Source organism: Palaemon carinicauda, chromosome 18 (assembly GCF_036898095.1).
Source record: "Palaemon carinicauda isolate YSFRI2023 chromosome 18, ASM3689809v2, whole genome shotgun sequence".
Lineage (NCBI taxonomy): Eukaryota > Metazoa > Arthropoda > Malacostraca > Decapoda > Palaemonidae > Palaemon > Palaemon carinicauda.
In genome coordinates this window covers 27,327,077-27,342,212 of record NC_090742.1, presented here as the reverse complement: position 1 = coordinate 27,342,212, position 15,136 = coordinate 27,327,077, and the positions used below count along the sequence as shown (strand labels likewise).

At 46.2% G+C, this 15,136-nt stretch overlaps 1 protein-coding gene across 5 annotated transcripts in view; it reads left to right on the top strand.

Moving 5' to 3' along the window:
* Unc50 (Unc50 RNA binding protein) overlaps positions 1–15,136 on the top strand; it is a 218,876-nt gene that overhangs the window by 56,371 nt on the left and 147,369 nt on the right. For all 5 annotated transcript variants that reach the window (XM_068392189.1, XM_068392192.1, XM_068392191.1 and 2 more), the window contains exon 2: positions 13,521–13,646. In XM_068392189.1, coding sequence (XP_068248290.1) covers positions 13,521–13,646 — 126 coding nt within the window. The remainder of the gene's footprint in view (positions 1–13,520; positions 13,647–15,136) is intronic.

Here is a 15,136-nt window from a genome sequence, read left to right as displayed (position 1 = left end):
AGGCTGAGGAGAGTCACAGAACTTTTCCTCAGACGAGGAGAGCTTCCAGCCCAATCTTGGTTACGCCTCCTAGGTCACCTTTCCTCCTTGACCAGGCTAGTTCCAAACGGCCGCCTCAGGATGAGATCCCTGCATTGGCGGCCCAAGTCCTGGTGGAATCAAGACAACGATTCCCCGGACATTCTGGTCCCTTTGGGACCTGCGGAACGAATGGACCTGCAGTGGTAGTTGACCTACGGAAACCTTTGCAAGGGAATGGATCTTCTCGTCCTTCCCCCGCTTTTGATGCTGTTCTCGGACTCGTCAAAACAAGGGGGGTGGGGGGTGGGGGGGCCCACGTTCTGAATCAGGCCTATGGTCAGAACCAGAAGGGTACCTCCACATCAATCTGCTAGGAATGAAGGCCGTATTCTGGCCCTTCAACACTTCCAACAGACCCTGGCGAGTCACTCCGTGAACGACAACTCCATGGTAGTGGCTTTTTTCAACAAGCAGGAAGGTACCTTTTCATAACAGCTTTCTCATCTTGCAGTAGAGATACTGAGATGAACCGAAGTCCACTCAATACCCTATCGGCTCGCTTCATTCCGGGGAAAGGAATGTGTTCTCCGACAGTCTGAGCAGGGCCTCACAGATAGAGACTACCAAGTGGTCTTGCCCCCCCCTTCCCCTGGTAGCCAACAAGTCCTGACCTTGTGGACCTGTTTGCGACAGCCTTGAATTTCAAGCTGCTGCTGTACTACTCCCCAGTCCCAGACCCCAAGGCACTCTGGCAAGATGCCTTCCTACAACGGTGGGACAACATCGACGTCTACGTCTTCCCACCGTTTTGTCTGTTGAGAAGGGGGCTCAACAAGACCAAACTATCGGTCAACCTGTCGATGACTCTGATAGCTCCGCTGTGGCATCATGCAGAGTGGTTCCCGGAACTTCTGCATCTCCTGATGGAACTCCTGAGAGAGCTTCCCCCACGACACGAGCTACTCAAGCAACCACACTGCAACATCTACCACAAGCTATAGCATTGCTTCGGCTTCAAGCCTGGAGACCATCCAGCATCTCCTCACAGAGAGAGGCGTTCCGCAACAAGTTGCGGAGCGGATGTCTCGACACCTGCGAAAATCATCCGCAGGGGTCTACCAGGCGAAGTGAAGAGTCTTCTGTGGTTGGTGCCGTGGAAGAGGTACCTCTCCCCTTGATGCCACTATTCCAGCAATAGCGGAGTTAGTGTATATCGGCGGGAGGAAATGCACCTTTCGCTCTCAGCGGTGGAAGCCTATCTCTCAGCCTTAAGCCTGGCCCACGATCTCCTACTCGCCAGCGCCCATCTGCGCGCCAACACTCGCCTATGTACCAGCACTCGCCTGAGTGCCAATTCTCTCCTACGCGCCAGCACTCAACTGCGCGCCAATGCTCTCCTGCGCACCAGCGCCCTCCTGCTCGCCAACATGTGCGCCCTACATCGCCTGCGCGCCAGCGCTCTCCCGCCTGCCATCTTTCGCACTAATCAATGCGCCAACAGATACCTGCGCGCCATCACTCTCCAGCGCACAAGTCTGTTGGTGAGACGACAACCATGTTGCCGACCTCACCTACGCGCCAACTTTCACCAGTGCGCACGCACTCACCAGAACATTTGCACTTACTTGCGCGCACTCACAGAGATGCTCGCGCGCGCCATCTCTCTCCTGCGGACGCACGCCAACACACTCCCGTGCGCGCTCGCGCTAATACTCTCCTGCGCGAGCCAACATTCTCCCGCCCACAAGCACCGTTATTCTCCCTCGCGTAAGCGCCAATATTCTCCCGCACACGCACCAATAGGCACGAACACAGATGCGTCATCCAGCAAAGTTGCCATCGCCTCATTCCCCTCCCTGCAAGTGCATACCATCGCGCATTGTGGGAGAAGGGAAACACTTTCACGCAGAGGGGTTCAGGATCCGTAAACTGCCTTCTAAGGCGGACCTACCTATCACAGTAACTCCTCGTAGGGAACCTTCTGTCCCTTTTCCTTCAGGGGATCTGTCTGACAGTGCGTCTGTCAGCCAGCAGCCCTGGTTCAGTGCCTTGGTCAGAGCCGTAACACAGGCTTTCAAGCCTGTCCTGTCTGATCGCTCATCAGGGCGACCTAAGGCACGGAACCATGGTTTCTTCTACCCCTTTGAAGAGGAAAAGGGGAGTTTCTGACGCGGTCACTTCCCCGAGGGCGAACCTGACTCCATGCAGAACATCGAGGTAAGTTCCTCCTGTTTCTCAGAAAGACTCTCCATCCCTGTCGGACGAAAATCTTCCGTCACCTAGGGAACCACGCGAAGAGAGAGACTCCCCCATCGCACCAATGGAGGAAATCTCTCTTCACGGTGAGAGTTCCCCACAATCTGAGATCAGAATGTACATGCCACACAGGTCATCAATGTTGGAGTCTTACCTCCTTCCCCAGAAGGAATCCAAAGACTCCAAAACTCTGCCGAAGTCCTCCACTAGGGCTAGAATGGAGACAGCCAGCCACTCAGGGAATGTCCGCGACTCACCCCAAGAAGAGCCTTTTGGGTTAGAAGGAGACTTTGCTGCAAGTCCTACAGCAGGAGGAGACCAGCAAGAGTCAGAGCATGCATTCTGGCCGGTTCTGACTCGAATGAGTGTTTTCATTGGGTTTTCCAAACCAGAGATATCCCCTCGAGAGGGCAAAGACACGGTTCTAGACTGCGTCTTTGGTACTCAGAAGCCCTCAAAGACCAGTGCAGCCCTGCCCTGGTCTTAAGGGGGTGAAGAGTACCAGGGAAAAGATCTCCTAACAGCTCTCTGAGTTTGCCGCCTCCAACCGTGCCAGTACAACGTACAAGCTCCTCCCACCTCCTTGCGTACAGCATAGGAGGTACTTCGAGATCCTGGAGGAACCCAGTTCAGCTCTTCCTCTTCACTACTCTCTGGAAGAGCTAACCAGGGGAATCCCTCTTGAGAGACTCTCCAACCGGCAGATCTCGTTCTCGGCAACCAAGATCCTTAATCAGGAGGTCACAAAGTATGCTATGCAAGCTACTTTGTGGCTGGATATCTGGTTAGGGACCTTGGGTATCCTGATACGATCCAAAGATTTTTCCAAGGAATGTACCAGGAAAGCTATGGAAACCTTCCTACTCTTAGGTACTTGCACGATGGAGTTTCTTGCCCACCAAATCTCGAACTTGTGGGCAGACACCATCTTGAAACGTCAAGATGCAGTGTCTGAGAGGTTCTACCAAGAGGTTCCTAGCGTTGAGATAAATAGGCTCGGACATTCCTCCATAGAAGGGTCCTATCTGTTTGACCTTAAGGATGTGGAACTTGCTGCTGAGAGGTGGAGGAAGTCTCATCAAGACTTCTTCCTTCATAGGGCTTTAACATCCAAGCCCTATAAGCCTCCAGCACCACAGCAGTCCCGTCCATCCAAGACCACGACAACGACAAAAACAGCAGTGAAGAAAATGTTGTCTAAGCCCTTTCTTGTCAAAGACAGGAAAGGCAAAAAGTCCTCCAGGGGAGGAAAAAATCCTAGAGGGAGCAGCCGAGGCCGCAAACACTAGGATAGGCAGTCCCCCTGCATTTCCACTAGTGGGGGGATGCCTGCAAAGTTGCGCAGACAGGTGGAAGCAACTCGGGGCTGATTCCTGGACAATCTCCGTGATCAGTCTAGGATATCGCGTCCCGTTCATAACATCCCTACCTCCCCTGACCAGGAATCCAGTGTCATTGAACTCCCTTGCCATGGGATCGGCAAGGGGGCAAGCCCTTTGGGCAGAAGTCCAGACCCTGTTGAAGAAGGGCGCTCTCCAAGAGGTCCTCAATGGATCCCCAGGCTTCTTCAGTCGACTTGTTCTTGTAAAGAAGGCGTCTGAAGGCTGGAGACCAGTCATCGACCTCTCAGCCCCGAACAAGTTTGTCAAACAAACTTCGTAAAGCATGGAGATGGGAGACACGGTCAGACTAGCAGTAAGACCGCAAGACTTCATGTGCACACTGGACCTAAAGGAAGCGTACATCCAGATCCCAGTCCATCCGTCTTCAAGGAAGTACTTAAGACTCAGCCTAGACAACAGAATGTACCAGTTCAAGGTGCTATGCTTCGGTCTTTCCACAGCACCACAAGTCCTAACCAGAGTGTTTACCCTAGTGTCATCTTGGGCACACAGGATTGGCATCCGTCTCCTCCATTATCTGCACGACTGGCTAATCGTAGCAGACTCGGTGTCAATCCTTCTTCAACATCGAGACAAACTTCTGAGACTTTGCCAGGATTTGGGGATCATGGTAAATCTCGAGAAGTCCTCTCTGCTTCTTACTCAGAGACTGGTATACCTAGGCATGATTATAGTCACCAATCTCCACAAAGCCTTCCCATCAGACAACAGGATAACAAGGCTGAGAAAGGTCGCAAGACCTTTTCTCAGACGAGAAGAGCTTCCAGCCCAATTGTGGTAACTTCTTCTCGGTCACCTTTCATTGCTGGCCCGTCTAGTTTCCAATGATCGCCTCAGGATGAGATCCCTCCAGTGGCGACTCAAGTCCCGGTGGAATCAAGCGTACGACTCCCCGGACATCCAAATCCCCATGGGACCTGCGGAACTGACGGACCTTCAGTGGTGGGTGGCAGACGAGAATCTACAAAAGAGAGTGGACCTTCTTGTCCTCCCCTTGGATTTGATGCTGTTCTTAGACGCTTCATAAAAAGGGTGGGTGGCCCATGTGCTGCACCACACGACCTCAGGCTTCTGGTCAGAGTCAGAAAAGTACCTCCAAATAAATCTCCTAGAGATGAAGGCCGTCTTTCTGGCCTTTCAACAGTCCCAACAGTTCCTGGCAAGCCACTCAGTGGTGGTGATAAGTGACAACACCACAGTAGTGGCCTACATCAACAAGCAAGGAGGTACTTTTTCGCAGCAACTATCCCATCTAGCAGTAGGGATACTGAGATGGGCCGAAATTCACTCGATACTACTATGGGCATGCTTCATTCCCGGTAAGAGGAATGTGCTCGCCGACAACCTGAGCAGAGCATCTCGGATAGTGAGTACCGAGTGGTCTTTGGATCATTTAGTAGCCAACAAAGTCCTGACTTTGTGGGGTTCTCCGACTGTGGACCTCTTCACAACGGCCATGAACTTCAGGCTCCCGCTGTACTGTTCCCCAGTCCCAGACCCCAAGGCTCTCTGGCAAGAGGCTTTCCAACAACGGTGGGACAACATGGACGTTTACGCCTTTCCCCCGTTCTGTCTGATGAGGAGGGTACTCAACAAGACCAGAACATTTGTCAATCTTTCAATGACCCTCATAGCTCTGCTATGGCATCACGCAGAATGGTTTTTGGACCTTCTGGAACTCCTAATGGAGCTTCCAAGAGAACTCCCTCCACGACATAATCTACTCAATCAACCACATGCCAACATCTTCCAGAAACCTTAGCTTCGCTAGACTTCACGCCTGTAGACTATCCAGCATCTCCTCTCTGAGAGAGGATTTTTGCAACAAGAGTACCAGTGCAGGGACAAGATCTCACCACAGCCCTCCGAGATTTCCTCCTCCAACCGTTCCGGTACCTCAAACAAGCTCCTCCCACCTCCTTGCGTACAGCAGAGGAGGTACTTCGAGATCCTAGAGGAGCCTTGTCTAGTTCTTCCACTTCACCACTTGCTGGAAGAGCTAACCAGGGGAGTCCCTCTTGAGAGACACTAACCGGCAGGTCTCATTCTCGGCAGCTGAGATCTTCAATCAGGAGAAAGTCACTAAGTGGGCTATGCAAGCCACGAAGTGGTTGGGGACCTTAGGTATCCTGATACGTTCTGAGGATTTCTCCAAGGAACGTACCAGGAAAGCTATGGAAACCTTCCTTCTCTCAGGTACTTGCACGATCGAGTTTCTAGCCCACCAAGTCTCGAACTTGTGGGCAAATACCATCCTCAAACGTCGGGATGCAGTAGCTGAGAGATTCCATCAGAAGGTCCCTAGCACCGAGATCAATAGGCTCAGACATTCCTCCATGGAGGGGTCTGTTCTTTTCGAGCCTAAGGATGTGGAACATGCCACTGAGAGTTGGAGGAAGTCTTATTAAGACTTCTTCCTTCATAGGGCTTTAACATCCAAGCCCTATAAGCCTCCAGCACCACAGCAGTCCCGTCCAGTCAAGACCAGTACGACGACAACAGCAGCGAAGACTATGGTGTCTAAACCCTTTCCTGTCAAAGAAAGAAAAGGCAAAACGTCCTCCAGGGGAGGCAAAATCCTAGAGGGAGCAGCCGAGGCCACAAATGCTAGGATAGGCAGTCCCCCTACATTTCCACCAGTGGGGGGATGCCTACAAAGTTGCTCAAACAGGTGGAAGCAACTCGGGACCGATTCCCGGACAATCTCTGTGATCAGTCTAGGATATCGCGTCCCGTTCATAACATCTCTACCTCCCCTGACGGCGAATCCAGTATCATTGAACTCCCTTGCCATGGAATCGGCAAGGGGGCAAGCCCTTCGGGCGGAAGTCCAGACCCTGTTGAAAAAGGGCGGTCTCCAAGAGATCCTCGACGGATCCCCAGGCTTCTTCAGTCGACTCTTTCTTGTAAAGAAGGCGTCTGGAGGCTGGAGACCAGTCATCGACCTCTCAGCTCCGAACAAGTTTGTCAAACAAACTCCGTTCAGCATGGAGACAGCAGACACGGTCAGACTAGCAGTAAGACCGCAAGACTTCATGTGCACACTGGACCTAAAGGACGCGTACATCCAGATTCCAGTCCATCCGTCTTCAAGGAAGTACTTAAGATTCAGCCTAGACAACAGAATGTACCAGTTCAAGGTGCTGTACTAAGGTCTTTCCACAGCACCACAAGTCTTCATCAGTGTGTTCATCTTGGGCACACAGGATTGGCATCCGTCTCCTCCATTATCTGGACGACTGGTTAATCGTAGCAGAATAGGTGTCAACCCTTCTTCAACACTGAGACAAACTTCTGAGACTGTGCCAAGATCTGGGGATCATAGTAAATCTCGAGAAGTCTTCCCTGCTTTCCACTCTAAGACTGGTATACTTAGTCATGATTAGAGACACCACTCTCCACAAAGCCTTCCCATCAGACAAGAAGAATTTCCAGCCCAATCGTGGTTACGTTTCCTCGGTCCCCTTTCATCGCTGGCCCGTCTAGTTCCCAATGGTCGCCTCAGGATGAGATCCCTCCAGTGGCGACTCAAGTCCCGGTGGAATCAAGCGTACGACTCCCCAGACATCCAAATCCCCGTGGGACCTGCGGAACTGACGGATCTCCAGTGGTGTGTGGCAGACGAGAACCTATGAAAGGTAGTGGATCTTCTCGTCCTCCCCCCGGATTTGATGCTGTTTTCGGACGCTTCAAAAAAAAGTTGGGGGGTCCCACGTGCTGCACCACACAACCTCAGGCCTCTGGTCAGAGTCAGAAAAGTACCTCCAAATAAATCACCTAGAGATGAAGGCCGTCTTTCTAGCCCTTCAACAGTTCTAATAGTGACAACACCACAGTAGTGGCCTACATCAACAAACAAGGAGGTACCTTTTCGCAGCAACTATCCCATCTAGCAGTAGAGATACTGAGATGGGCCGAAATCCACTCGTTACCACTATCGGCACGCTTCATTCCGGGCAAGAGGAATGTGCTCGCCGACAACCTGAGCAGAGCATCTCAGATAGTGAGTACCGAGTGGTCTTTGGATCATCTAGTAGCCAACAAAGTCCTGACTTTGTGGGGTTCTCCGACTGTGGACCTCTTTGCAACGGCCATGAACTTCATGCTCCCGCTGTACTGTTCCCCAGTCCCAGACCCCAAGGCTCTCTGGCAAGAGGGTTTCCAACTACGGTGGGACAACATGGACGTTTACGCCTTTCCCCCGTTCTGTCTGATGAGGAGGGTACTCAACAAGACCAGAACATTTGTCAATCTTTCAATGACCCTCATAGCTCCGCTATGGCAACACGCAGTGGTTCCCAGACCTTCTGGAACTCCTAATGGAGCCGCCAAGAGAACTCCCTCCATGGCACAATCTACTTGAACAACCACAGGCCAACATCTTTCACAAAGCCGTAGGTTCACTACGACTTCACGCCTGTAGACTATCCAGCATCTCCTCTCTGAGAGAGGATTTTCACAACAATTTGCAATCAGGATGTCTAGACACCTGCGAAAGTCATCAGCAGCAGTCTACCAGGCAAAGTGGAAAGTCTTCTGTGGTTGGTGTCGTGGAAGGGGTATCTTTCCACTCGATGCCACTATTCCAGCAATAGCGGAGTTCCTCGTGTATTTGCGTGAAGAAATGCGCCTATCAGTCTCGGCACTGAAAGGCTATCACTCAGCCTTAATCCTCGCCTTCAGGCTGAAAGAAATGGACATTTCTTCATCGCTAGAACTTTCTCTACTCATACGGAGTTATCAACTTACCTGCCCTCAGTCGGAAGTGAGACCTCCCTCATGGAACGTGGTTCGAGTTCTCAGGTCTCTTAAGAGACCTCCCTATAAACCATTATGCAAGGCATCAGATCGCTACCTAACCTGAAAGACTGTGTTCCTGCTAGCTTTGGCCTCGGCCAAGCGAGTCAGGGAACTTCGTGGTCTCTCGTATGACATCGCCCATTCAAGGGGATGGGGGGAGGTAACGTTCAACTTCGTCCCTGAGTTTATTGCTAAGACTCAGAGTCCGGGAGTATGCTCCCTTGTGTTCCTAGTAATAATATTAATACTGTTATGTCCCCATACCCTGACGAGGTGGTATTGGGAAAGTCTTAGTCTACAAGTTTCCATCGAAAGAACTTCAGAACAACTTTCTAGGACGAGTCACACTTCTTCATACCTTCACACACAGCTTGCGTAGGCCGCAGACCTTGCGTAGCAAGGTTTTAGCGAGGTGCAGGGACTCCTTATTTCTTGAGTGCTAACACAATCAAATAAGGAGCCCCCGGGCAAAGCCAAAAGCCAGACTGACTGGGACGTCCACCCTTCCTAATGGGTGAGTCACCCCTATTAGATAGCGTGGTTTGTATTCCAGTTACGGAACAAATGACAAATTCGTAGATAGTTTGTATTTTTCCTAACTATACAAACCTTAGCTATTTAACCAAACTTGCCCGCCAGCCCTATCCCCCTTGAAGTCCTACCTCCTAGGAAAGTGAGCTCAAGCACAGGTGTGTGAGAGGGGGGATAGCAAGCTACCTTCCCCTACCCCCGCTAACTAGCGGTGTGGGTAGTAAACCCTCGTTAAAAATTAATGGCTCGTCATTTCAGCTACGCCGAAAGTAATACCCCTATTAAATAGCTAAGGTTTGTATAGTTAGGAAAAATATAAATTATCTACGAATTTGTCATATTACTTAAGAAAAAATTGTCATTTATGTGAAAATACCAAAATAGCTAGCTGTATCATAGCCTAACCTGGCCAAAGTTGTAGCACCCTAATTTACAGTATACAGTGAACCCTCGTTTATCGCGGTAGATAGGTTCCAGACCCGGCCGCGATAGGTGAAAATCCGCGAAGTAGTGACACCATATTTACCTATTTATTTAACATGTATATTTTTGCATCGATTATATTGATTATTCAGTACAGTATGTTGATTTTGTTATTACCAATGTTTTACTTAATTTTTCTTAGGACTTCCAAATGAAATGTTTTTCTTTATGACGCTGCCTGAAACGACGGCGTCATAAAGTACGCTTAGTAAACAACCACGCTCAGAACAAAGAAGGCATTTAACGCGCATGATGAAAGTGATAAATAATGATATTTACAGTAAAAGCTTTTAGAAAATGTTATTACAAATATTATTTACCGTATCTATATAAAATCATACAGTACATACTGTACGTAGCAAAGCAGGAAAACAATTTACGAGAGAGAGAGAGAGAGAGAGAGAGAGAGAGAGAGAGAGAGAGAGAGAGAGAGAGAGAGAGAGAGAGAGAGATTGTTGTACGTACGTAAATGTAAATTTTAAACAAAAAAAATATGATAGGTTACAACATGTATACTCTTCAGACTTTTAAAACCTTCCATTTAACTTAATGCATACAGTACTAAACTAAAACAGGCACAAATATTAAAATGTTAGAATATTAAAGTAAAAAATAAAGATTGTTACTGTACTCACCACGAAAGAAGTTGAAGAAAAACTTGAATGATGATGGCGATGAATTTGCTGCACAGTAGAAATGATGATGATGAAGCTGATGATGTCTTCTACTGTGCAGCCAATGATAGTAGTATTTTACGTCTCTTCAGACGGAGGTGTCTTTTCCTGGGACTCCTCTTCAACTTCTTCCTATGACAATTCTTCAATTTCTTCCGAAGGCGTAGTAGCAGGAGGAACTGGCTCTTTTTTGCGAGGCTGGAAGAACATTGTGATCGAAAGTTGTTGCCGCTGCTTCTTTTTTCGCTCTAAGAGCATCCTGTAGGGAGTCATGATGTCATCGACCTTGTTGGAGAATTGCATAGACCGAACCATATCCTCGTCCCACTCTTGCAACATTTCTTTCAACTCCTTCGCATGGTAGCAGGCCTTGGCAAGCCGTTCTAATGTTAAGCCCGTTTCTTCGACATTTTCTTGGGTCTCTTCCTGCGTTTCACTCTCTTCTTCACTTGCCGATTTCGTCAGGTCTTCTAGGTCTGCGTCAGTTAGCGGCTGGGAATGGCAGTCCAACAACTCGTCGACGTCTTCAGTCGTCATGTCGCCAAACCCGTCACCTCCAATTATGGCAGCCAACTGCACAGATTTCCGTATTGCAGAGTGTTGAATCTCAGCAGGTGTAAATCCCTCGTCGTCGTAAACAATCTGGGGCCACAACTTCTTCCAGCTCGCATTCACGGTTGCAGGTTTCATCTCTTGCAGTGCCTTCTGAATATTCTTCAGGCACGTGGCTATGGTGTACTGCCGCCAGTACGCCTTCAAGTTAAAATCCTCATCCTCATCATCTTGGGCAGCATCCACACGCAACGAGGTCTGCCAAGGTATTCTTCGTGTAGAGGGCCTTGAACGCCCTGATAACCCCCTGGTCCATCGGTTGAATTAATGACGTGGTGTTGGGTGGCAGGAACTCAACCTGAATACCCTCATGCGACAGATCAGTTGCGTGTCCACCAGCGTTATCCATAAGGAGAAGGATCTTGAATGGCAAGCCCTTCTCTACGAGATATTTCCTGACTTGCGGGATGAAACACTAGTGGAACCAGTTGGAGGTCAGCATCTTCGTAATCCATGCTTTTTGATTATGCATCCAGTACACGGGAAGGAGATTCTTATTTTTGTTTTTCAAAGCGCGAGGATTTTCGACTTATAAATAAGCCCCGGCTTTAGCAAAAATCCAGCAGCATTGCCACACATCACGAGGGTAACGCGATCCTTGAATGCTTTAAAGCCAGAGGCTTTGGCTTCTTCTTTGAACAGGAAAGTTCGGGACGGCATTCTCTTCCAAAACAAGCCGGTCTCATCCATATTAAAGACTTGTTCCGGCTTGTATCCACCTTCGGCGATAATATTCTTGAATGTCTGGTTCACGTAAGTTTCAGCAGCGGTAGTGTCAGCGGAAGCAGCCTCGCCATGCAGGGAAACGCTTTTCAGGGCGAAGCGTTTCTGAAACTTCGCGAACCATCCTTTGCTGGCGGAAAAACGTTGTTTCTGACGCTGGGAATCAGTGGATGTCCCTGGTTGAGGTTCATCTACATCATCATCTTCTTCAGCATGGTCGCCATCGTCGTCTTGAGGTTCCTTTGCCGCAAAATTCTCATACAAGCTCAAAGCCTTGGTTCGGATGGTGTTCGTATCCAAGGCTATGTTCTTCCGGCGGTCGGCAATCCACACAGCTAAGGCACCTTCCATGCGTACGATCGTTTTATTACGCGTGGTAACGACTCGCTTCGCTGATCTGCTAAAGGTGATTGCAGCCGTCTTTCTAATGTTCGCCTTGTCCTTCTTGATATAGTGAACGGTGGATTCATTGATTCCAAAATGGCGGGCTGCAGATGCAAAACTTCTACCGTCTTTTAACATATCGAGAAGCGTCACCTTCTCAGCAATCGTCATCATCCTTCGGTGACGTTTAGGCTCACTACCAGCCTTAGTAGAAGCAGAACGCTTGGGAGGCATTGTACAGTAGAGTTTAACAGAAAGTTCAACAAAAAGTTCAACTTAAAACAGTCACGCACAGCACAGATTAAAGTTCACAATAACTTAACAACGTCTACACAGCGATACGGCGGGAGAGAAAGTGGCCGCGAAAAGATGCTGGAAGTTGGAGATGCGGGCAAAACACCAGTCACAGGCTAGATAACAAAACTTGAGTTCTGATTCGTCATTTATCAGCGCTTGAACCAATCACAACCCGTCTTATATGCTACGTAGGTTACCAATTCAAAGTACAAGATACCCTGCGTACAGTATACTGTACAGTAATAATAATAATAATAATAATAATAAATAATGATACTGTAATAATAATAATAATAATAATAATAATGATAATAATAATACAGTAATAATAATAACAATAATGATTTTAATAACAACAACAACAATAATAATAATAATAACAATAATAATAATACAGCTTTACGTACGCTATTTTACGCTTTTGTTGTAGGATGTGTGTCTCTCTCTCTCTCTCTATCTCTCTCTCTCTCTCTCTCTCTCTCTCTCTCTCTCTCTCTCTCTCTCTCTCTCTCTCTCTCTCTCGTACGCTTATTCGAAATGTGATTTTTGCAACAAAGAATATTATTGGATGCAGTACTACGTACGTATACATACAAAAGATTCATGGAAAAGAAGCACATCCATTACATTTGTAGTACAGTAGTAGCCAACAGCAGCCTTACACCATTCTAATATGGTATGACTGCATCTGATTTGCGTTTCATGTTCGATTTAATTTTACTACGTACTGTATACAGTACTGAATTATCGTATGATCACATTCTCTTTTCGTGTTTTATTTCTTTCTGTGCTTAATTATATGTCATATGTAATGCAATGAACAATCAGTAAGAGCAGATATTACTAATTACAGTATTAATGGAATTACAGGTAACGAAATATCGTATTTGGGGTCTTCAGATATCGCCGTATTTTCGAAATTTCCGGAAAATCCGCGATATGTATATATATATGGGTTATGAAAAAAATCCGCGAAGTGGTGAATCCGGGATGGTCGAACCGCGAAGTAGCGAGGGTTCACTGTATAAGAAATAGGTCAACATATTGTTTTAACTGATGAGAAAATAAGTTTTAAAATTTTACTGTAAAGAGTAAAGAGCACTTCAAATTTAAATTTGTTATAATGATTATTTGTATTAGTACTTTTGATAAGAAGTGTGAATCACCTATTGTACCATATTTCCTTTGATCTTGAGGTCTAGAGTACAGTTATCAGTTGGTAATTATTTGGTCAACATCAATTACTGTTATTTTACTCTTGATCTGCTGTACCATATAGAATTGAAATGTTATATTTGTAGGCATGGAATTGCTAATGATTATCTCTATTTTTTAGCACGAATCACAAGTTCCAAACTTCACCACCTCCTTCCCGGGCCCTCTCACCCTCAAGTGTGGCGTCATCATCTACTTCTATAAGCTACAGAGCTGGGTCTCCCCTTCCAACGCCAGTAGCACACAGGTTAGATTATGCTATAATTCCTTGGTAAGGCAATTTTGGACAAGTAAGGCAAAAATTGGACAGATGCACTATCTCTAAAACTATGTATAATTTTTGAAAACTATAGTGATGTTAGAAATTGCCCAACCTACTACTTTATAAGTATTAGTATGTTTGGTTTTGTAAAAAATTATTAAATACCACTTAAAAATTATTGAATATGGGTGTCCAATAATTGCCTCACCTTTATTTTAGGGCTTCTGAAAAATAATACTAGAAATATTATTTCTAAAAACAAATTAGATGATACTAAAGAAGGACTAAAATAAAACAATCTGGAGTATCTAGTGTCCAATTTTGCCTCTCCTTGAAAAAGGGTAAAGCAATTTGGATGTTTAATTACAAAAACAGCTAATTCATAATGTTAAGTTATTTAGTGATATATTTTGTAAATTTTCTTATCTTTTATATTATTCTTATATATATTTATGTATTTTCTTGATAATTTTAACAAAAAATATAAGTAAATGATAGTTATTTAAAAATATTTTTAACCATTTACATCAATAGAAACAATATTGATTTATAAAAGAAAGGAAAATGTTTTCTTTTCAAAGAAAGTAATAATGAAACCTTTTACTAATGAAAAAATATGTCCAATACAAAACCTGAAATGAATGTGAACAATTCAATATTATACCCATATACTGTACGTAGCAAAATAAAAGCTTGAATATAAGACTTGTCTATTTACTTACTTCAACTGGATGCTCAAAAAACTGCTTCAGTTCTTTTATAGATGGTACTAACCATTTTCTTCATGGCTTGGGTTTTTGGGTTCCATAAATAAAGGACCTTTAATTACATCTATAATTTGAAAAAGATATGTATCCATTTGGTGTTCTGGATACTCCTCTACTTCTGATGCCTGGTGGAGGATCTTAGTAGAATTAGCATGGACTGGCAGGGGTCACATGCCTTAGTTAGATAGGCACTGCGCATCTCAAGGAGCTGGCTATCCTTTGATGAATTTAGCCAATGAATCCTCTATGGATTTAGTCAGTGTTTGGAAAGCAAAAATGAAAGAATGGCCCCCAGTCCCAGGCATTGCGGGGTGCTAAGAATCTCCTGGTTAATAAATGCTAAAGAAAAATTGAAAATTGGTAATTGGAATGTTAGAAACATGAATGAGATTGGGAAATTACAGCAAGTAGAGAATGAACTTATGAAATATAGTTTGGATATCTTGGCTCTAACTGAAACACGTTGTAAGGGGATTGGTAAAGAAATCTTATACCAAGGCAATACATATACTGTATCTACTCAGGAAGAACAGGTGGAGTTGGAAGAGAAGGGGTAGGAAGGATGATGACATCAAGAGCAGAAAAATCATTAACGGAATGGAGAGCTATAATTAGCAGATTGTTACTGGCAAAGTTTAAATCAAGCAGTGCAGTATGAATATTATAGTTTGCTATGCACCAACAAATGATTCCTTTGAAGAAAGGAAA